The sequence below is a fragment of the Herpailurus yagouaroundi genome, unplaced genomic scaffold, assembly GCF_014898765.1.
Source record: "Herpailurus yagouaroundi ecotype Mexico unplaced genomic scaffold, PumYag 199, whole genome shotgun sequence".
NCBI lineage: Eukaryota > Metazoa > Chordata > Mammalia > Carnivora > Felidae > Herpailurus > Herpailurus yagouaroundi.
In genome coordinates, this window is record NW_024412430.1 from 12,539,198 (window position 1) to 12,561,451 (window position 22,254).

General features: G+C 45.2%; 1 protein-coding gene across 5 annotated transcripts in view; it reads left to right on the forward strand.

Moving 5' to 3' along the window:
* Nucleotides 1-22,254, forward strand: part of DOCK8 (dedicator of cytokinesis 8) — a 176,049-nt gene that overhangs the window by 137,651 nt on the left and 16,144 nt on the right. For 3 of the 5 annotated variants that reach the window (XM_040449418.1, XM_040449421.1, XM_040449419.1), the window contains exons 33-43: nucleotides 2,426-2,522; nucleotides 3,914-4,048; nucleotides 5,043-5,195; nucleotides 6,276-6,434; nucleotides 7,064-7,164; nucleotides 7,934-8,126; nucleotides 13,380-13,523; nucleotides 15,004-15,135; nucleotides 15,599-15,733; nucleotides 17,369-17,458; nucleotides 21,619-21,855. In XM_040449418.1, the coding sequence (XP_040305352.1) occupies nucleotides 2,426-2,522; nucleotides 3,914-4,048; nucleotides 5,043-5,195; nucleotides 6,276-6,434; nucleotides 7,064-7,164; nucleotides 7,934-8,126; nucleotides 13,380-13,523; nucleotides 15,004-15,135; nucleotides 15,599-15,733; nucleotides 17,369-17,458; nucleotides 21,619-21,855 (1,576 nt within the window). Of the gene's footprint in view, nucleotides 1-2,425; nucleotides 2,523-3,913; nucleotides 4,049-5,042; nucleotides 5,196-6,275; nucleotides 6,435-7,063; nucleotides 7,165-7,933; nucleotides 8,127-9,118; nucleotides 9,491-13,379; nucleotides 13,524-15,003; nucleotides 15,136-15,598; nucleotides 15,734-17,368; nucleotides 17,459-21,618; nucleotides 21,856-22,254 lie in introns of those variants that run through there. The other 2 variants (XM_040449422.1, XM_040449423.1) reach the window with 2 other exon arrangements.

Genomic DNA, 22,254 nt, shown 5'->3' on the forward strand with positions numbered 1-22,254 from the left:
TCCACAAATTCTAGTTCAGGCCATGAGCCCCTCGCCTCCCAAAAGAATCCCAATGAAAGAAACGTGCATGTAGTTACGTGCTATGGAACGGCCTAGGTGCTTAGGCCAGCTACCCTCTGAGATTAGGAAAAGAGCCTAAGAAGACGTGCTTTTCCTGGGCTGCATAGATTGATGTTTTGGGAAACCTTCCCCAGTTGCTTGCAGAAATAACACCACACTGAGCCTTTCTGTGCGGAGCCTCTCCATACCCTCTGGGTCAGCTCCCAGCCCTGAGCTACGTGGTGAGCCGCCCCTTGTTGAGCTACAGGTTCACCTCCTCAGAACATCAGGGGCGATGTGGTGTTTTTTGGGTTTGTTTTTTCAAGAGAAACCATGGTAAAATTGTAACTGCTCCCCTTACCTATTTGGAAAAGTTGGTGTAATTATAACAGTGGTGTCTTTCACCTTTTTCTTTCAGATCATTTTTCAGTTATTTGGGCTCTCTTTCTTTTAGAGCAGTAATTTTCAACATTAGAATCACTAGGGGAGCTTTTAAAGCTCCTAGCTCCCAGATGGACCCCAGGCCAGTTAATTCAGGACTTCCCAGCAGTATTACCCAGAAATCAGTATTTGGTAGAACTCTCTAGGCGATGCTGTTGTGCAGTCAAATTTGAGAACTAGTGTTTTAAAGGCCTGGCTCGTAGGCTTTCTAAAAACTACATTAGTGGTGGTGGTAGTTGCATGAAATTATAAACGTACTTAGTACCGATGAGCTGCACACTTACAGATGGTTAAGATGGTCGGGGCGTCTGGGTGGCTCGGTCGTTTAAGCTTCCAACTTCGGCTCAGGTCATGATCTCACGGTTTGTGAGTTCGAGCCCCGTATCAGTCTCTGTGCTGACAGCTCGGAGCCTGGAGCCTGCTTCGGACTCTGTGTCTCCCTCTGTCTCTGCCCCTCCCCTGCTTGTGCTCTCTCATAAATGAGTAAACATGAAAATTTTTTTTTTTAAATGGTTAAGATGGTAAATTTTACATTATGTGTATTTTAGCACAATTGAAAACAAAACGAAAACCAGACCTAGGTCTGCATTGTCCAATACAGTAGCCACATTAATGCTATAAGTGAACAATACAGGCCAGATTTGGAAGATTTAGTGCCCATGAAAGAATGTGAAAGATCTCACTAGTAATTTTTATAGTGATCACACGCAGACAATTTTTTTTTCTGTATTGGATTAAATACAATATTTTAAGTTAATTCCACCTATTTCTTTTTACTTTTTTTTTTTTAGTGTGACTACTACAAAATAGAAAATGACATTTGTGTCCCTCATTATGTCTCTGTTGAAGAGCATTGCTCAAAGTCTAAACCTACCAATATGGTTTTTTTTTAAATAGCTTTTATATTTCACTTTTCTTACGCAAATATTATCACTTGTACAATGAGAAACAATTCGTTGTTTGAGACCAGAGAGCCTAGCGTAAGCTTGGAAACATTTAAACCCCGGGGAGACCTTGATTCTGAGCCCTCGGGGGTATGGAAGGAATGGTACTGCTCCCATTGCTGGGTGAGGAGAACTCAAGAACATCTGGTGACCGTGGTCCAAGACTTGGGAGCTCACATCATCGTGCCCCAACTCCCGTGGCAACATTTTGGCCTCGGGAGCATCATGGGTAAATTAATTCTTCGCACTTCCCTTTCCTGGCCACTACATGTAGATGATACAGAATAACCCTTTCCGGCTTCACCTGGATTTTAGGAGAATTCATAAACTAGTGCCTAAAACGTTCTGGTTCCTCAAAATGAACCCTCGTGGAGAAGCAGCACCAGGCGATTTCCCATTCCCTAGTGGGTAATAACCAGTTACATCCACAGGAATGCAACCTGGCTGCCCACTGGGGAGAAACAAAAGGTCCGCACTCGACTGAGCCACCCCAAGGTGGTCTTTGGGAAGTCAAGAGACTAACTCTCCCCGGCCCCAGTGCAGAAGCACCACTCTTTTCTAATCCAGCAGTCAAGTTGTTTGCCAAGGTCACATCACACCTGGCCTCACTCCCTCTGGCTTGTGGTGGAGGCTTCCCTTGACTCACATCTAGAGATGGCTCTCATGCATGAAATACAAGAATGTCCCGAGCAATCGGATTCGCTAGCCCAGTTGCTAGTAGCTTTTCTACCCATTTGGTTATTTCTGTAATTGTCATCATTATTCATAATAGTGGGGCTGTGGATGACTTGGGGACTTTACCTAGAAAATCTTTTTAAGCAGGCCCTAATCTCGGAAAGCACCCTTCACTCCTTTTTACCTGTAGCCAGCTCCTTTGTTTTCACCCAGATGGACTCCTCAGAACATTTCTTTACGCCTTAGTGCATAGATTGCCATCATTGGAATATGGCCAGGTTTGATATGCGTTTTAATTTGACCTCCTTTTTTTTTTTCTTCCTTAGAACAAAGGCAGAGTTAGATCAAGAAGCCTTGATCAGTGGCAATCTGGCTACAGAAGCAAATTTAATCATCCTGGATATGCAGGAAAACATTATCCAGGTGAGGACAACGTACATCTGATCTATTCACCAGGAATACGTTTACTGGACTTTAATAAGCAGTTCTTTATAGAACTGTTGTTTATTTGTTTGTTTGTTTGTTGATGGGCCAACTCCAGTTGAATTATGGTTGATGTCTAGTATGAGAGCTAAGATTATGACAGGACCAGATTTAAAAAAAAAAAAAAAAAAAAAAGATGCTAAATTTGCATAATGATGTCTGCTCGGGGCACAAATTGGTGAAGGATGACTTCGCCATCCCCGCTGCAGAAAAGTATAGAGTCACTGTGAACTCTGCAGAAATACAATTGGCCATCCTAATTTTATCTCCCAAGTGAATGTTTCCAAGAATTCTCAAGAAGTCTATGTGATAATGGGTTTTTGGTTAACCTGAGAAGTGAGTCCCCGTGTTTCCAGTGAGACGTCATTTATTTGAGTAGGCCTGGGGCCGTTTTTCGTAGCTAGGAAAAGAAGTATTGTTGAAACGCTGTTAAGCCTTCTAACACCAAAGCAATTGTTGTGGAAAAATAAAGACAGGAAGTATGTGATGTAAATATCACAAAAATAAAGTCAAAAAGATACGAAAGATATCTTAAGTCCTTGGCATCATATTGATTATATCTTTATCCAGCACTGCTTTGAGTGCTACAGACTTAACACCAATCCTCCAAATGTGGTTGGTTGGTTTGTTTTTAATTTTCAAGGAAATGACACTTATCTGCCATTATCTTGGGTGGTGGTAGTCTTGCTGTTCTATTTAGGACACCGCTGCCCCCGAGCAGCCCCTTTTTTACCTGGAGGCCCACAATTGTGTTTGGAAACCCGCAAAGAAAGCTGCACCTTCTGTACAAAGAAAGAACATTCCAAGAGCTTTTGTCCAGGACGGGGAGGAGGGGTACCTTATGACTTACTTAGCAGCCCAGAAGTAGGCATAAGTCCCAAACTATTTGGGAGATTTTATTATTATTTTTTTAATGCTTATTTATTTTTGAGAGAGAGAGCGCAAGCAGGGGAAAGGCGGAGAGAGAGGGAGACTCAGAATCCGAAGCAGGCTCCAGGCTGTGAGCTGTCAGCACAGAGCCCGACACGGGGCTCGAACTCACGAACCGCGAGATCATGACCTGAGCGGAAGTCAGATGCTTAAGTGACTCAGCCACCCAGGTGCCCCCGATTTGGGAGTTTGGGAATAAAGTCATTTGCAAATAGGTCTTCAACTGTCATGGCATTAGTTGCTGTGTGTGGCCACTTCCCAAACCCTTAACATGTTAGATCAAGAGAGATGGAACATGAGCACCGCTGTGCTAATCGTCAAGAGTGCCTCCTTGTGTCTTCACCCCTCCACTCACTGGCACCGCACAGGGATTCAGTGATGCTGTTCTTCCACTTCCCCAGGCAAGCTCGGCTCTGGACTGTAAAGACAGCCTGCTGGGAGGTGTCCTAAGGGTCCTGGTGAATTCTCTGAGCTGTGATCAGAGCACCACCTACCTGACTCACTGCTTTGCAACACTCCGGGCTCTCATCGCCAAGGTAAACATGCGATGCTTGTTTTCTGACTCTTAATTAAGAGCGGAGAGCCTCGTCCAGCTTCACACTCCTCCCTACAGATGCACCAAAGCCCACATGGTGTGGCGTGAAGCGACGTCGAGGTAAAGGTTTTAAGTCCCCCTAAGAATGTTGAGAAGTCACCATCGAGAAGAAAACAGTGGCTCTCACCCTGGAAGTGTGGGCAAAACTGTAGAAACTTGACATGTCCACTCACTGGAGACATGAGAGCAAAAACAATTGAGCACTTTTACCTTCCCCCTTTTTAATACCGCGTTTGAGTGAGATTAGCATCCTACACACGACTCCCATCAGTAAGTCTTGGCAAGATGTCATGTCCTAAAATGACAGATTTAGAAATAAATTGCTCGTAGCCTGAAGAATACAGATTTTCCTTACCTAAAATGGTCTAATGCAGTTTATCTTCTCCCCCTGTATTGGAAAAACCTCAGTACTTCTTCATGGGATCTCTTCCATTTTTTTTTTAAGTTTACTTATTTATTTAAGTAATCTGTACACCCAGCGTGGGGCTTGAACTCGAGACCCCGAGATCCAGAATGGCATGCTCTTCCGACTGAGCCAGGCCTTTTTTTTACACTCAGAAAGTAGAATTCCTCTGCTCTCCCCTGCGGATTATTTTCTCTTTCTTAGTCGCCAGTCATTTCCAGGGGGCCCCGTAAACTCAGGATAATTCCTTCAGCGTTGTGACGTTGCCCGCGAACGCAACCTGGCCCACGCGATGCCATTGAATCACGCAGCCCTGATCTTAGTTGTGCCGTTCATAATTAAATCTGAAGTCGACTCCGTCGCTTCAATTCATCTTCTGACTCAAGGAGCTCGTTATCTTTCTGGAGCAGTGCGTGAGCTCCTCTGGGCTTTCTGCTTGTCCCGGCAGACGCGGCCTCCTTCAACAGGCACCCGGCCCGGAAAGCATATGAAGGTGCCGAGTGACGCCTCATGGCCCCTGTGTCTCTCCTAGTTCGGGGACCTGCTGTTTGAGGAGGAGGTGGAACAGTGTGCAGACCTGTGTCAGCGAGTGCTACATCACTGTAGCAGCAGCATGGACGTCACGCGGACCCAAGCCTGTGCCACCCTCTACCTCCTCATGAGATTCAGCTTTGGAGCCACCAGCGTAAGAGCCCAGACCGGCCGGGGGCCCCAGAGTCAGTAGAGGAAGTCAGTGCAAAGCCCTGGTTGAGGGGGAGGTGGTGGGATTGCCGTGTACTCGTGTCCCTCGTGAAAGAAAACAATCCACGACGTAGATGGGTAGCAGAGCTGAATTTGTGACCCGAAACGAACATGAAGACCGATGATGCAGTGGCTTCCATCTGTGTGTTTCAGTGTAAAAAAGGAATGAATGTATGTAGGCTAGAAGTTGGCTTCTGTGGAAAGAAATATAGCAGGCAGGTTAGGAATTCAGAAACGTTTGTCTGGTTTCCCAGTTCTGCTGAGTGGTGCCACAATGACCTGCGGAAGAGGGTTTGAAATGATCAGTGTCATCTACACTGGCTTTTAATTGCAGCTTGGCAGCCATCAGAATTCGGCTTTATTGGGGAACCGTCTCCCTTTACTTTAGTTTATCTAGATTTTGGTATGTTCTTTGGGAACTCACATTTGTGGTCCTGTTAATGAATATGCTCAAGAGATATTAAAAGATAAATTCGCCCCTGGGGAAAAAAAGCAGCCCCCCCCCCACGCAAAATATGTTAGGCATAACCATTTGAAATATTTAGGACATTCCTCAGGGGCTCCCAGGATGGCTGTATTTTTCCATAGGGCTAGAAAGGAGGGAGAAACAGAGAGTCTCTGCCTATCCAGAGTCCAAAAGCTCAGAAAACGTGGCCATGGAGATCCTGTTCCTGTCTGCAGTTTATGTAAAGTCCCCGGAAGAGGAATCTTGGCACAAAAGCATACATCTTGGAGACCCGGCTTTGCAGGCACCTTCCTGCCTTGCAGCATGGAGGCCATCCAGTCCTCGATGAAAATTTAAAGGGAGCTGACAGATTTATGTCACAGCAGTATCCATTTAAACCATTTAAGCAACAGTATGCATCTTGTAAAGTATAGCTCACATTTCATTGAGGGAAAAGGAAATGATGGAGACGGGGTGACAGAAACACTGGGGAGTTATTGGTGTCTGGCTCCAATGCCTTCCACGATCTCCTAGCCCCATGCCTCTTATTTGTCCCATCTCGTCTTTCTCCTGCTGCAGAACTTTGCCAGAGTAAAGATGCAAGTAACCATGTCTCTGGCATCTTTGGTGGGCAAAGCACCAGACTTTAATGAGGAGTACCTGAGGAGATCCTTGAGGACGATCTTGGCCTATGCAGAAGAGGACACAGCCATGCAGGCCACTCTTTTCCCCACCCAGGTAGACAGAAGAGCATGCCTTGTCTCATGCATGGGTCCGGGATCAGCCGATTATAAGCTTGTGTATATGTACGTGTGTGTGTGTGTGTGTGTGTGTGTGTGTGTGTGTGTATACTATGTAATTATATAACACATATAATATATAATTATATAACAGCTCTATATTATACATAAGATATGTAAATATTATGTGTACATGTGTATTTAATATATAACATTATATACATATGAAACCTAAGCTGAAGTCCTAAACTGACTCCTATTTGGTATAAAAAAATAATAATAATAAATTAAAAAAAAAAAACACGCTGACGTTCCAGAGTACAGTTTAGGGCTTTTCAGGTTGCACACGAAAGTTCAAGTTCATTTAAAGAAAAAGAGGGAGGATAGTATAAGGATTCAGGGCCAATTCATGGATCCCAAGCACCAACTCACATCTGAGCCTCAGAATCATGCGGTCCTGTAAAGATGAAGGCCACAGAGGGTCCATCTAGACTCCCCTACACCTGTGAGCTCTGCTCCCATAGAGGAGAATGTTTATGGTTACCCCTTGACCTTCCAAAACAGCCCCTCACTTGTTGCTATGGATTACAAAGCCAGGATCATTTAGAGGTATACACTGTTTTTCAGGTGGAGGAACTTCTCTGCAATCTGAATAGCATCTTATATGACACGGTGAAAATGAGGGAATTTCAGGAAGATCCTGAGATGCTTATGGATCTCATGTACAGGTAAATTTTTCTGATAAAACCAAAAGGTGTCACTTGAGGGTCTGGGGTTTGTTCCTATGGAGTTCTCATTGGTGTAATTAGCATAAGCCATGTGGGGACGCTCTTTTGGATGACATCCAAAAGTATATATACAAATTGGTAGAAATTAATCATTCAGAGTGGGTTAATCCATGCACACGGTTTTAGAAATATGTCCCTAATTTAAAGTGAGGTATCTTCTACAACAGTATCTTCTACTTACCAAAGAATGAGAGAAAAGAACTATCTTTTGTCATATGAATTATTTTCCATATGTTTCCCCCCCAATTATATTTAGACATACGTGTACAGTTGTATTTAGAAATCATAATTTATTTTATAGTTCGACGCTTTGTTTTATGGTCCTTGTTCAGGAGAAACTACTCATAGAAATAAATGTGTTCTGATGTGAGGTAATAGAAGGGTGGTACTTTTCTGTTACTATTTTGAGAGAAAGGAAAGAAAAGGAAGGAAATTGCTAGAGATCTGTTAAAATAGACATCATTTTTTTAGGCCTTTTTCTTCCCTATGAAACTTCAATTAAATGCCGTTTCTTGGGGTCCAGCCCACCCTACCTCTGGAATGAAGACAGCTGGACTGATAAATGTTTGGGGTTTTTTTCTCTCATTTTCTGAACATGTTGGGAGAAACTCTTGGGAGGGGGGGATTCCTGGGGGAAATAGTGGCATCCACAGCAGAAAAACAGTGTCATTAGCCAGCTGTCCCTGAAACCTTCCCAATATGCCCTCAGAATTGCCAAAAGTTACCAGACATCTCCTGATCTGCGGCTGACCTGGCTCCAGAACATGGCAGAGAAACACATGAAGAAGAAGTGCTACACGGAGGCCGCCATGTGCCTGGTGCACGCGGCCGCCTTGGTGGCCGAGTATCTGAGCATGCTGGAGGACCACAGCTACCTGCCCGTGGGCAGCGTCAGCTTTCAGGTGGGGGACAAGTTCAGCCTTTCCTTTAGGGCAGGGGTTCTCACCTGGGGGGAGCAGTCTTGCCTCCAACCCCAGAAGGCATTTGACAGTCTCTGAAGACATTTTTGGCTGTTACAAGTGGGGGTTACCTCTGACACCTATAAGCCAAGGTTGCTGCTGAACATTCTATGATGCGTATCAGTTCCCACCACAAAGAATCATCTGGCCCCAAACATCAATCAGTAGTGCCGAGGATGAAAAAACCCTGCTTTAGCGAATTACATTTGCCTCTTCTAATTGCTTTACCATCTCATTTGGGGTATCTGTTAATTGTTTACAATAAATGTGGAGTTGATAGGCCCCGTAGACATTCCCAAACACTCAGATCCATGATTACATTTGACCCTCCCCATCAACCCGTGAAGCCAGCACATAGGCAAGGTGTTATTACTCCCACTTTACAGATAAAGACACTGAGACCACAGTTTTTCTTTTTCTCGTTTAAGCTCTTTCTCAAAGACTTATAGTTGGTGCAGTACACGGACACCTGTGAAAGTACTTTCCAAACACGGGAGAAATGATTTCCCTCGTGGCCCGTTCATTTGATCAGATGCCCCAAGTCTGTGGTGTCCCACACGTTAGTCCCAAATCAAGGAAGAACCACATCGAGCCGGGAAGAGAAAAAAGGAGCTGAATCAGTACTTTCTTGGGATAATCTGAATATGACCCATAGTTAGCAAAGGAAAGTGGTCTACCAGGCCTGAAAGTTGGCTCGGGCTACAATGCTCAGTGGTCACTTGGACAGGTTCTGCCAAATAGTTTAATACGGTCTTTAGAGAAAACAAAAGTTTTATGAGTACCTTTTTAAGAGACACTTAATTTGCAGAAATGACTATCCTTGAAACCATGAACAATACAGTTCAGTAACAGAGCCCTTTTGAAGCCAGACTCGCAGTCATTTACAAGTGTTTGCATTATCTTTGCTTGAATCTACATGACTGATTTTATAAAAGGCTTTTTTCCACTATTGTTCTTCAACACAATTCTGTGATGGCTGTGTGAACCAGAGGGAGAGGACAATTCAGAACATCTTCCCTAGGCTTCGAGAAGAAGTCCCTGGAACTGTTGCTGGGGGGCCGGGAGCTTCGGATTTTCTAGAACTCTGTTCACCTCTTCACCTGTTTGCTTCTTATTATTAACCCCTCTTTTCTTATGGCTTTTGATAACAATGCTTTATTCTAACATTTTATTCTCAGCAAATAAACTCTATGCTCAATTCAGAAATGTTTGTCATAAAAGCCAAAAGGGAAATTCTTATCCAAAAATCATAAAAATATCACATCTGATTTTCATTCACATAAAAGTGAAGAAAGCTATAAAAATCATTTTAGAGGTATCTGCTTCTTTTATCACATTCATTTTCACCATTTGATATTATCAAGGATAAATATTATAAGTGCTACTCTTTCAGTTCCCAGAAAATCCTTAGGTGTTTTACTTAATGTTGAATTCTATCACCCTCCTTTCGTGTTTCATTAACTGAACTATTTCTTAACATTCTTCTCTGCCTTTTTCACAGTTACTATATATTTTTTATTTTTTTAAATGTTTATTTATTTTATTTGACAGAGAGAGGAGAGAGAGAGAGAGAGAGAGAGGATGAGACTCTCAAGCAGGCTCTGCAATGTCAGTGCAGAGCCCCATGCAGGGCTCTAACCCATGAACCATGAGATTATGACCTGAGCCAAAATCAAGAGTTGGATGCTTAAACGACTGAGCCACCCAGGCGCCCCCCAACAGTTACTATATTTTATTTGCTATTGTTCACTTAAGTTTTAATGGCATTTCATTATTGACTTTCATGTTTGGTAAGCTTAATAATTCTAATTTCACCTAGAATGCAGTTGATGTGCTTATAGTAAGCTATGCCAAGGCAAGATAGAATAGTTATTCTAGAACCAACAGAATTCCACATTTCTTCCGCACGGGGGCAGATAGCTCTATTTCTCATACATCCATATCCATTCATTTTATTCTTCTAGATGATACTGAGCATTTATTGTGTCTTCATGAACTTTACATTCTAGCCAGGGAGAGCAACATCAGATTCCTTATTTGATTCCTTATTGATTCCTTATTCCTTACTGATTCCTTATTCGATTCCTTATTGAACTACCATTATGGTAAATGTAATAAAGAGGTACAAGATGCTAGGAGTGGTTATAATGTGACCTAACGGGGGGATTGTGAGAAGCTCAGAAGGACCAGGAAGGGGAAGGCAGAAGGAACTGTGAAGTATGAGGTCCTCGTGGTGCACAGAACACGGTGAGGTAGGTGTTCTCAGCTACGGAAGAAGAGCCAAATTGTGTTCCTGCCTATGAGCCAATTGCCTTCTCTCAAGGAACACATACCAGATCTTTTTGGAAACGTATGCTTGCGAGTGACAAATACCTAGCCTAGACCGACTTTAGGTGGAAATGGAATTTATCAGCTTGCCTGAGGGAGGTGAGCCGTTAGCAGCACCTGCCAAATTGGAAGGAGGGCCCCAAACCATGTCATCAAACTTCATTGGCATCACTGCTTCCTGTCTCTGCTTTCCCTTATGTCGACTTCATTGGGCAGACGTTTCCCGTACTCGCTGAGAAGTATTTAGGTTAAGGCCTTCCCTGGTTCCAGACCAAGAGGATAGAGAGATGGTTCATGGCTAGCAGGTCCCAGGAAAGTCTCAGTGGATCTTATTGGTTCTGACAGGGTCACGTGTTCATCCCTGAACCAATCGTAATGGCTAGAGAGATGGAAAGCTCTGATTGGCTGGACTAGAGCGGAGGGCTGTGCCAGGAGTATGGTTCCTTAGTTTGCAGAAAGGTGAAGGACAGCGTTGACCACAGATGTCCAGAGCTGATTTTTTAAATACTGTGTGCTTTAGTTTTCAACCTTGTTCTCCAGTAGAATTGAATTTTTGGAAAAGAATTACAAACCGGAGATAGATAAATCTGTGCGAGGAAAACAACCTTGAGGCCACTGAATTCCAAGGCCCTGAGATCGTTGAAATTCTATGCCCCAGAGAGCAGTGTTTATTCCACAAACGTAGATATGGATACATTCTCAGATGCTGCTGTTACTTCTGCCTCCCTGATTCCCAAGCCAGGAAAGGCTGCCAGAATCCTTTTCCTCTGATTACAGCCAATAAAGCCACTTTACTTCAGATCTGTTCCTGTCCCTGTAGAAAATTGCATATAGTTCTAATATTAGATTCTTGTAGCGGAATCCCTTGTACCTTCTGTTATTCCAATCTGGAAACATCATAATAGAAAGACCAGGTTTGGAAAAAGACTGGCTCAAGAGATTCTGAGAGTCTCCTATATTCCTAAAACTGCAGTACAGTCTGGGATGTGACGATACAGGACCATGACAGCTCTCTTCTGTGATTGCTAAGGTTGATTCCCTTGATCTTGCTAGCCAGGCGAGGAGGCAGGCAGATTTTTCTTCTCAAGCCAACTCTGGTCAGTTAGTGGCCGACTGGAATGCTATGCTGGAAAAAATTTTGAGACTACAGTTGACCCTTGAACAACATGGGTACCCCCCACATAGTCAAAAATACACATGAAACTTTCACTCCCCCTAAACTTAACTACTAATAGCCCCCTGTTGAGCAGACACCTTACTGGTAACAAAAACAGTCGATTAATATGTATTTTGTATGCTATATTTATAATATATTGTATCCTTACAATAATACCTGATTTTTCCTTAATTTCTTCTTGGTATCTCTAAGCCACATGGTTTGTGAGTCTTTTCAAATTGTTGCAAATCTCAAAAATGTTTCGAATATGTATTTTTTAATGTGCGTAAGTGGGCCCGTGCAGTTCAAACCTATTGAACCACAGTTCAGTGGTGCTATAATTGATTAGTTATGCCTGCTATGAGTGTAGGAATAGAAAAGAGTGGCATGTGTGCTACCTGTTTGCAATCTCTAAGCTGGGAGGATTTCCCAAGTCTTTTACGCTCTATGTGCATTTCTTCCACAGCTGTGAGGTTGAAAAAAACGACTCTTAAGATGTCAAGAGTGAGAGTCACCGCAAGGACCAGAGAGGGGCTGAGGCAAGAGAGGCACACAAGGGTCAGAATTTAAGGAAGCACTCACTCTTAGAGTCACACGAGTTCAGAGTCATTACTTACAGGACCCTGAGAGTGAGTGCCTCCCTGAATTTTGTGCTCTTGGTTTTTTCACTTGGTTCACGCTGGCCCTGGCCCTGGTTACTGTACTCCCTGCTGGAGACTTTAAACTCTATGGTTTGTGTAAAGGGAAAGCTGTATATAGGAACAAAATGAGCGAAAACAACGGTAACTTCCGCATTGCCATAAACACGTCCACAGAGAGGACATTCTCACTTGCTGTTATAGGACGGTTCGCCTGAAAGTCAAGTCAGTAGCATTATACTCCAGAGGTTCACCTGGCTATGGAAACAAGGAGTCTAGCTAACTGTTAATTGGCCTTTGCTTTTATTTTTTTTAATGTTTATTTATTTTGGGGCAAGAGAGAGAGAGGGAGAGGGAGAGAGAGAGAGAGAGAGAGAGAGAGAGAGAATCCCAAGCAGGCTCCATGCCCTCAGCACAGGGCCCGGTCCCTCAAACCATGAGATCATGACCTGAGTCACAACCAAGTGCTGGGCGCCTAACCGACTGGGCCACCCAGACACCCCTGGCCTTTGCCTTTTAAAAGCCATGACCCCAGGATGTCTGGGTGGTTCAGTCAGTAAAGCATCTGACTCTTGATTTCAGCTCAAGTCATGATCTCCCAGTTTGTGAGTTTGAGTCTCTGTGCAGACAACGTGGAGAGTGCTTGGGATTCTCTCTCTTCCTCGCTCTCTGCCCCTCTGCTGCTCCCTGGCTCATGCTCTCTCGCAAAACAAATAAATTAAAAAAAAAAAAACAAAAAAAAAAAAAACCACATGATCCCTGCTGGATGTCCCATAGGGTCGTTTCACAAAAGTAACTCAACCATTGTTACGTTGAGGTACATGTCCTTTACGTACGTCCTGATGGTTAAAAAGAAAACACGACTGTAAGTTTCGAAGACCAGTTGCTCAGTGTACTTTCAAGATGAATGGCAGCCAGAGCCTCCTCTGGGTAGAATTACAGACCTGGTAAAATCACAGGCTGGGTGAGGATCTTTGAACGTGGGCTGCCTCGTTGCTGCCTCGTGGGTCCCTGTGGTACCTCTCCGTAGGGTGGCTCCCCCGTTCTCCGGGCTTATAGTGCGATCTCTTTCAGAATATTTCTTCCAACGTGCTGGAGGAGTCTGCGGTCTCTGATGACACCTTGTCCCCTGACGAGGACGGTGTGTGCTCGGGCCGGTACTTCACCGAGAGCGGCCTGGTGGGCCTCCTGGAGCATGCAGCTGAGCTGTTCAGCACGGTCAGTGCCTACAGAGACCCCGGGGCCTCCCTGCGGACTGAGCGCCTCGTGGGATGCAGCCTTACCACCGAGCGAGGCGCGCCTGGTGCTGGGATGCTCAGGGGGCGGGGTGCCCCCCCCCCCCACCATGACTTTGACGTATGCAAATTCATCAGCTCTCCAGGGAGCTGAGAAAGCTTTCATCGCTGCAGTATTCTGGTCCTCATGGCAGGCTCTTTGCCTGGGCAACAGCATCTCTGCATTATTTCCATTTTAACAGGGTGGAGGTTAGGCCGCAGAGAGGTGAGATGACCCGCCCAGGGTTACGCCGCAAATGACGAGGTGGGTTCTCACCCCCTCGTTTTCCCTCTCATGGAGATAAACATGGGGGCAGAGCCTCTGGGAAGAGAGGGACGGAATAGATCGACCGTCTTCCTTCCTGACAACTGGGTGATGCTCAAGTTTGTCACAAACCAGGACCAGCTCGGAGAATTATGGGGGCCCACACCGCTGAGACTCCCCCCATTCCCCTAGTCTGGGTCTAACCACCCCTAATAAGAGACAAAATAGGTAGATTAAGTCCGTGAGATTCAGGGCAGGGAAGAAAGTCTCTTGCCCATTTTTATTCTGATAATCCCTCACCGCCCCCAGTTTTTAAGCCCTGTAAATAGCTAATACATCACTGTGTTTCGCTGATCCAATTTTGTGTTTATATTTTTCTTTCTTTTCTGCTTTCATTTCTAAGTTTCCTACCCTACGCCCTCTATGTATTTTAATTATTGTTTTACTATCTTTTCTTCTTTCTGCTTTCCATTTCAGGATTCAGAGAAAGTGCAGTATACTTCTGTTTTATTCTTAAAATGCAAGAAAGTGAACTAGTTAGAACCCTACCAACTCCTTTCAGGCATGCGTTGAACATTGGGCTACAGAGTGACCCCTGATGACATTTAAACACGCTGAAGCTGTCTTCCTGAATAGTTACTGTTCCCTGCAGCCAATCTCCTGTCTGTTTTTATCCCTTGAAAACCCTTCTTCCCAGTTAACATTATCGTAAAGGACCATTTAGCATGTGTCTAGTTCAGTGTGAGCGCTCCAGCCATTCCAGAGAAGCTCAGACATCACTCCTGCTCTTAAAATATCGTGGTGCCAATTAGTAATCCGTTCTCCAGCACTTACTAAACTCTGAATGTTCTTCTTTTTTTTTTTTTTAATTTTTTTTTTCAACGTTTATTTATTTTTGGGACAGAGAGAGACAGAGCACGAACGGGGGAGGGGCAGAGAGAGAGGGAGACGCAGAATCGGAAGCAGGCTCCAGGCTCTGAGCCATCAGCCCAGAGCCCGACGCGGGGCTCGAACTCACGGACCGCGAGATCGTGACCTGGCTGAAGTCGGACGCTTAACCGACTGCGCCACCCAGGCGCCCTGAATGTTCTTCTTAACTTTCCAAGGGATTAAATTCTTTTCTTCTTCTTCTTCTTCTTCTTCTTCTTCTCTTTTCAAGGGAGGACTGTACGAGACAGTTAACGAGGTCTACAAGCTGGTCATTCCCATCCTGGAAGCACATAGAGACTTCCGGAAGCTGACCTCCACACATGACAAGCTACAGAAGGCTTTTGACAGCATCATTAGCAAGGTAGTTGGGGACCCTGGCCAGTGGGTCCTGTTACCTGGCAGCAGGTGACCCTGTTCCAGAGATGCTTAGCCTTGCTTCCTCTCTAGGGAGGGATTGGCCTGGAGCACATCATTACTGTAGCTCTCACCTACTAAATGGAGAGGGCCTGGTAATAGACAGAGGACCAGAGTGCAGACTGTGAAAGAAAGCAGCTTGAATTACTTTACAACCAGGAAACGTGAAAATCCTTTAAATTCACTTAAAATAAGTCCTAGAAATCTTTTGTGGCATTTTGATTGTTATTATTTCCAAAGTTTATTCCATAAACATTACATTTTTTTTTTAAAGGAGTGATTTTGGTTTATGTTAGCCATAGGAATAAAATGCTTTGTAACACAACAGTGAAAGACTCCTGCCCTTTCCAAACCAGTAGATCTTCGAGAATTTCCTAGCTAAAAAGAGGCTTTCTTATTTTGCTCACTAGGGTCATAAGAGAATGTTTGGAACCTACTTCCGAGTTGGTTTCTATGGATCCAAATTTGGGGATTTAGATGAGCAGGAATTCGTTTACAAAGAGCCTGCCATTACCAAGCTACCTGAGATTTCTCACAGACTAGAGGTAAGAAAATTGCTTGATATTATATACTTCACAAAAGCAAGTTAAAGTGGGTTATTACAAAAAAAAAAGAGTTATGGATTCATCGTTGATCTGTATAAAACTTTTCCACATTGCATGTATAAAATGAAGGTATTAGGTGAGGTCCTAAGGTAAAGCAGGATTTGGATAAATTTTCCCTAAGATTCTGTGTATGTTTATCAAAGTTTATAAATTTATATGGTGATTATTTATTTTCAAGACTATCTAAAAGCCACTTGTTGTCACGTGCTTTCTTATAATTCTTTTGAAACTTTAGTAATAGTTTTTCAGTTTGAAGATTGTTTTGTTTTTTATTTTTTTAATGTTTATTTATTTTTGAGAGAAAGAAACAGAGCATGAGTGGGACAGGGACAGAGAGAAAGGGGACACAGAACTGGAAGCAGGCTCTAGGCTCTGAGCTTTCAGCACAGAGCCTGACACGGGGCTCAAACTCATGAGCGGTGAGATCATGACCTGAGCCAAAGTCAGGTGCTCAACTGACTGAGCCACCCAGGCACCCCTCAGTTTGAAGATTATTACCTTGACTTTGAATCCAGCCAGATTACTGAGTTATCCTTAGAAAATGTTATGGCCATCCTTTTGGTATCACAGGACAACACATCCCACTTCTGACACAGAGATACTCCCAATAGCCCTCTTCCTGCTGAGCTGATCCAAGGAGCCCTCCTCTATGGATTTTCAGAGTCACTGTCTAACCTCATAGGCTGGAAGCACAAACCTGCTGTTTACATTTGATCTATAATGTAGCAGAAAAAAACCAAAGCATGTTCCTGGAGGAACGGATGGAGAAAAAATAAAACAGCCCAGGGGAAAGTGAGAAAAGCAGACACTGAAAGGGCCAAGCCCTTAGAACTCAGAAGGAAAGTCAAGAGGTGCCTGCCAAACAAAACCCTCTCAGGCTGAGTAACTGAGTTCCCTGAACTGCTTACAATTAGCTCAAGATTCATTTCCTCATGCCTTCTTGCCATTGCTTTGAATTCACTCTTTTTCGTGACTGTAAAATTTAAAACACTTTAGTTGCCAAATTGTCCTTTAACGCTATCCATCCATGGCAAATAAGACAAGAGACTTCAGTCCCTACTTGACTCAAAGGAACCATGGCCCAGAGTGGTTGGGTAACTTGTCCAAAGTCATTCAGCTCATGAGAAGGAAAACTAGCAATTGACCCCAGGCCACTTGGTTCCCTAATATGTTTCTCCAACATGGAACTAGAAGTATATATTTTGTCTTCTTGTGGAGTATGGTTTGTCACATTCTGGGAAGCCTGGGGACCTCCAAGTTCCTGGGATACGAAAGGCAAGAAGGAAATTGTGCCATTCCCTGAAGCTTCTCAGGAAATATGACGACATTGGTTGAATCAGACCTCAAGCATACTTATTATAAGGAAGCCTATGTCAGTTTGCCATGCTGCACTTCCTTATATTTTTATTTTTGTCTCCAGAAATGCTGACCCTGCCTCATTAGTTCAGAAGAACTTCCAATAATCAATGAGCAAAATCTTCCTTACACTTATTCCAAACTGACTCCGCTTCTGAGACTCAAAGACTTGCATTACATTTAGGTCACCTTTATAATCTGTTGGTTCTTCTTGCCTAGGGATTTTATGGTCAGTGTTTTGGTGCAGAATTTGTGGAAGTGATAAAAGACTCTGCTCCAGTGGACAAAACCAAGTTGGATCCTAACAAGGTATGGGGAAATTTACAAAAAGTAACCCTCGGGCTCTGATTCTCTTTGTTCTTATGCCAAGAACATAAAATGACCCCTCTCTGGGCTCTCAAAGTCACTTAAGTGCAGCCATACTTTTTTGTCTAGGGTTCAGCAATTAAATGGTTAGATCATAAAGAAACCGTACTCAAAGGCAGGAACCAGAATAAGAGCTACCATTAATTAAACGTCAACTGTGTTCCTGGCACTCCATCAGGCCCTTTCTTTACTTCATTTCATTTCATCCTCTGAGAGCCCTTTGAAGTAGGTGTTGTTATTCCTATTTTACAGAGGAGAAAACTGACGTACAAAAGGAGTAAGTGGCATTCCAGGATCACGCAAGTGTCAAAGCCAACGCTCAAGCTCAGAGTCTGTCATCCTCAAACCCATCCTCTTCATCATTGCCCTTTATTGCCTTTCTCTCCAAACTTTACACTCTCACCTTCAGACATACTGAAAAGGTGCACACTTCTCACTGCCACGTAGTGGCCCCCTTCTTTAGGCTGCAGGAATTTCTTCCGGCCCCGTGTAGGGCCCCTGTGCGGTTGGGGGAATGATGGAAAGGGCTCGGGCCTCAGTGTCCTCACTTTTCACACGAGGGTGTATTCTGTCCCACCCCCAGCTGGGTGTGCCGCGTGCAGTTGGACTTTCTCCACCGGGAGCTAGTGTCACCCTCCACAAGTTGCAGGCTCTTCTGACACTAGCCTCAGGCCACCTGCACTTCTGACCAAAGGGCTAGTAAACGTGGGGGTTCCTATGGCAGCCCTCGGATTAGGTAATCCACTAGAATAACTCACAGAATTCGGGAAAGTGCCTTAAGACAATTACAGTTTTAGGGGCATCTGGGTGGCTCCGTGGGTTAAGCGTCTGACTTCAGCTCAGGTCATGATCTCACGGGGCATGGGTTCAAGCCCCACATCAGGCTCTGTGCTGACAGCTCAAAGCCTGGAGCCTGCTTTGGATTCTGTGTCTCCCTCTCTCTCTGCTCCTCCCCCACTCATGCTCTGTCTCTCTCTCAAAAATAAATAAACATTAAAAAATTTTTTGAAAAAGACAATTAGTTTTATGATAAAGGGTACACATAAGGCAAAGTCTGGGACAGACCCCAGGGCTTCCGTGCACCTTCCTTGTGGAATCTAGGCGTGTCCCCCCCTCCCAGCAGCTCAATACGTCCACCTGTCAGGAAGTTCCATGGAGCCTCGGTGTCCAGAGTTTAACGTCCAGGCATGATCGGTTAACTCGCGGGCCATATTACTTAAGTCTCCAGCCCCCACCTCCCCTCCCTGGGAGAGACCAAAGTCAGCCCAAAGTCCCAACCCTCTAATCACATGATTGGTCTTTTGGGTGAGCAGCCCCCATCCTGGGACCCACCAAGCTTGAGTCACCTCATTAGAATAACAAAGATACTCCTATCTCTCAGGAAATTCCAAGGGTTTGGGAAACTCTGTGCCAGGAAAGGCAGACAAAGACAAGCTGCATTCCTTACTGCATTACTGGGTGCTGTCTTCCTACACAGCCCACCTCTTAGACAGATATGTCCACGAGGCTGTCTAAGCTGCTGGGAATAATGCAAGTTCAAGGCATTTATTACACGCTGGGGGACAGAGGAGTGTTTGCCATCTGGCAGGCCTGCGAAGCCAGAGTCCAAACCCTTCCCTCGCTTCTGTCCTCCAGGACACTCAGGAGATGATGCAAGTAGGGAGGAATTGACCAAATGTTAAGAGTTTGTTTTTCTACATATTTCAGAAGGCTTGCTCACTTCAGACACCTTCCCTAGTCCAGGCCTGTAGTAGTAAGTGTGGTAAGAGCTGAGCTAAGCTTAGAAGTGTCGGAGGTCCTTGGAAGATGGATGCCCATAGCACGCGCTGCGTAGAATCGCCAGCGATGTCCCTGATGCGGGGTGCGCTGTTCCCCTCTTTTCAAATGCCCACGGCAGGTTATGAGAGTTCTAGATGAGAAGCTGACCCCAGAATAACCGCCGGACTTCATCACACTAAATGGCGATTTACAGTCTGAGGTCAATTATGTCTTCCATCCATTTCAGTGGGCGGGTGTTATGGGATCTATGGTCATTGTCATTCTTTTTTTTTTTTTTCTGTAGAGGCTTTCTTTCTTTTTTTTTCATTCTTTTGTTCTTCCTCTCTTTCTTATGGAGAGAGACAGAGAGCATGCGCAAGCAGGGGAGAAGGGCAGAGGGAGAAGGAGAGAATCTCAAGCGGGCTCCACAGTTAGCACAGAGCCTAATGAGGGCTTGATCCCATGACCGTGGGATCATGACCTGAGCCCAAATCAAGCGTCGAATACTGAACCAACTAAGCCACCCAGGCGCCCCTAAGAGGCCTTCTTTCTTAATAAATGCCCTTCTTTAGTGTATGTGCAGATGTGCACGTGCGTGCGAATTTTAAAATGAGGTGCATGTGGTGAAATTCACCTTTCTGGCGTTTAGTTCTATGAGTTGTTTTTTTTTTTTTTAATTTTTTTTTTTCAACATTTATTTATTTTTGGGACAGAGAGAGACAGAGCATGAACGGGGGAGGGGCAGAGAGAGAGGGAGACACAGAATCGGAAACAGGCTCCAGGCTCTGAGCCATCAGCCCAGAGCCCGATGCGGGGCTCGAACTCCCGGACCGCGAGATCGTGACCTGGCTGAAGTCGGACGCTCAACCGACTGCGCCACCCAGGCGCCCCTAGTTCTATGAGTTTTGACAAACACATGTAACCACCGCCACAAAGAAACGTTCCATCACCCCAAAACATTCCCCCACGCCCCTTCTTTCTACCTTTAGCCCCCTGACAGTCATTGATCGGCAGTCTGTCTCTGTAGTTTGGCCTTTTCCAGGATGTCACTTAAATGGAAACCTATACAAGTGGACCCATACAGACCTTTGGGTGTGGCTGCTGTCATTTCAACATGATGCATTTGGGATTCATCCATGTTGTGGCAGTTTGTTCCTTTGTATTGCTGAGTGGTACTCTTTTTTTTTTTTTTTTTTTTTTAATGTTTACTTTTATTTTTCATTTTTTTTAAACAATTTTTTAACGTTTATTCATTTTTCAGACACAGAGACAGAGTGCAGGTGGGGGAGGGGCAGAGAGAGAGGGAGACACAGAATCCAAAGCAGGCTCCAGGCTCTGAGCCGTCAGCCCAGAGCCCGACGCGGGCCTTGAACTCACGGACCGCGAGATCGTGACCTGAGCTGAAGTCGGACGCTTTACCGACTGAGCCACCCAGGCGCCCCTAGTTTTCATTTTTTTAATGCTTATTCATTTTTGAGACAGAGAGAGACAGCGCATGAGCGGGGGAGGGGCAGAGGAGAGGGAGACACCGAATCTAAAGCAGGCTCCAGGCTCTGAGCTGTCCGCACAGAGCCTGACGCGGGGCTTGTACCCATGAACCACGAGATCGTGACCTGAGCCGAAGTCGGACGCTTAACCGACCGAGCCACCCAGGCGCCCCTATTGCAGAGCGGTCTTCTGTTGGATGGATGTACCGCTTCCTGTTTCCCCATTCTCCACGGGAGGGACACTTGGGTTGTTTCCAGTCTTGTCCGTTATGAAGTCTGCTCTGGACAGTGTGCACGGAAGTTTTCATTTCTCTTGGGTGCACACATCAGAGTGGGATTCCTAGGTCGTATGGTCAGTGTCTTCTCTCTGGGTGAGAAACCGCCGCCCTCCTTCAGAAGGGCGGTACCATTTTACATTCCCGCCATCCGTATACGAGAGTCCCAGCTCCTCTCCATCCTTGGCGATGCTCCGTATTGTCCGTTTCCTTCCGTGTGGCCATTCTCCTAAGTGAACAGTGGTCACAGTTGTGCCGAAAAGGAAAACTTGTCTGTTTGCGAACTTGCATCCCAGGTTTCAGGGAGATGAGGTAGCTCTGCTTGGAGGGGCAGCTTGTGGATCTGACCTCACACGGGCACGCTGCCCCGTCCTTCTCACACTCCTTCCCGTCCCTGGGGGCGCAGAGCAGGGATGGCTGACGCCTGGCGGCTGACGTCTGACCCGACGTTCTCAGCTGCTGTGGCTTTTGTGCACACACTGGGGTGGTGCAGCCGTGCTGTGTTCTGGCATGCCTCCCCGGTGCATCCTGGGTGGTTTGCAGCCGAGCTCACCTCCTCCTTCCCCCACCTTTTCCCCTCCAGGCCTACATACAAATCACTTTTGTGGAGCCCTACTTTGATGAGTATGAGATGAAAGACAGGGTCACCTACTTTGAGAAGAATTTCAATCTGCGAAGGTTCATGTACACCACACCCTTCACCCTGGAGGGGCGGCCTCGGGGAGAGCTCCACGAGCAATACCGGAGGAACACCATCCTGACCACCATGCACGCCTTCCCCTACATCAAGACCAGGATCGGCGTCATCCAGAAGGAAGAGGTAATGGCCCCCGGACTGAGGTCGCCACTAAATGCATGAGTCTCTCTCCCAGGGTGACACATACCCCTCCTCCGTGCTCCTTCGTGGTAGACTGGAGGGAGAGCCCAAAAAGGGACACGCTTGAGATATCACGGTGGTGGGTCACGCTCTGACAGTCATGGCCCCAGGGAATCCCATATAGGCAGCTACATGTTTCATAGCACCACTTTATATTGAAGTATTTTCCATGTTGGATTTATATCTTTAATATGAATATAATGACATGACTATAGTATTTAACATGTGTCTCTTCATGATATGTTTAGATGAAATATACACTGAAATGTTAAATATTTGAATTTTTACATACTTGGAGGCTTACAGTTGGGTTATTAATTGTTAGAGACGGAACAGCATGCG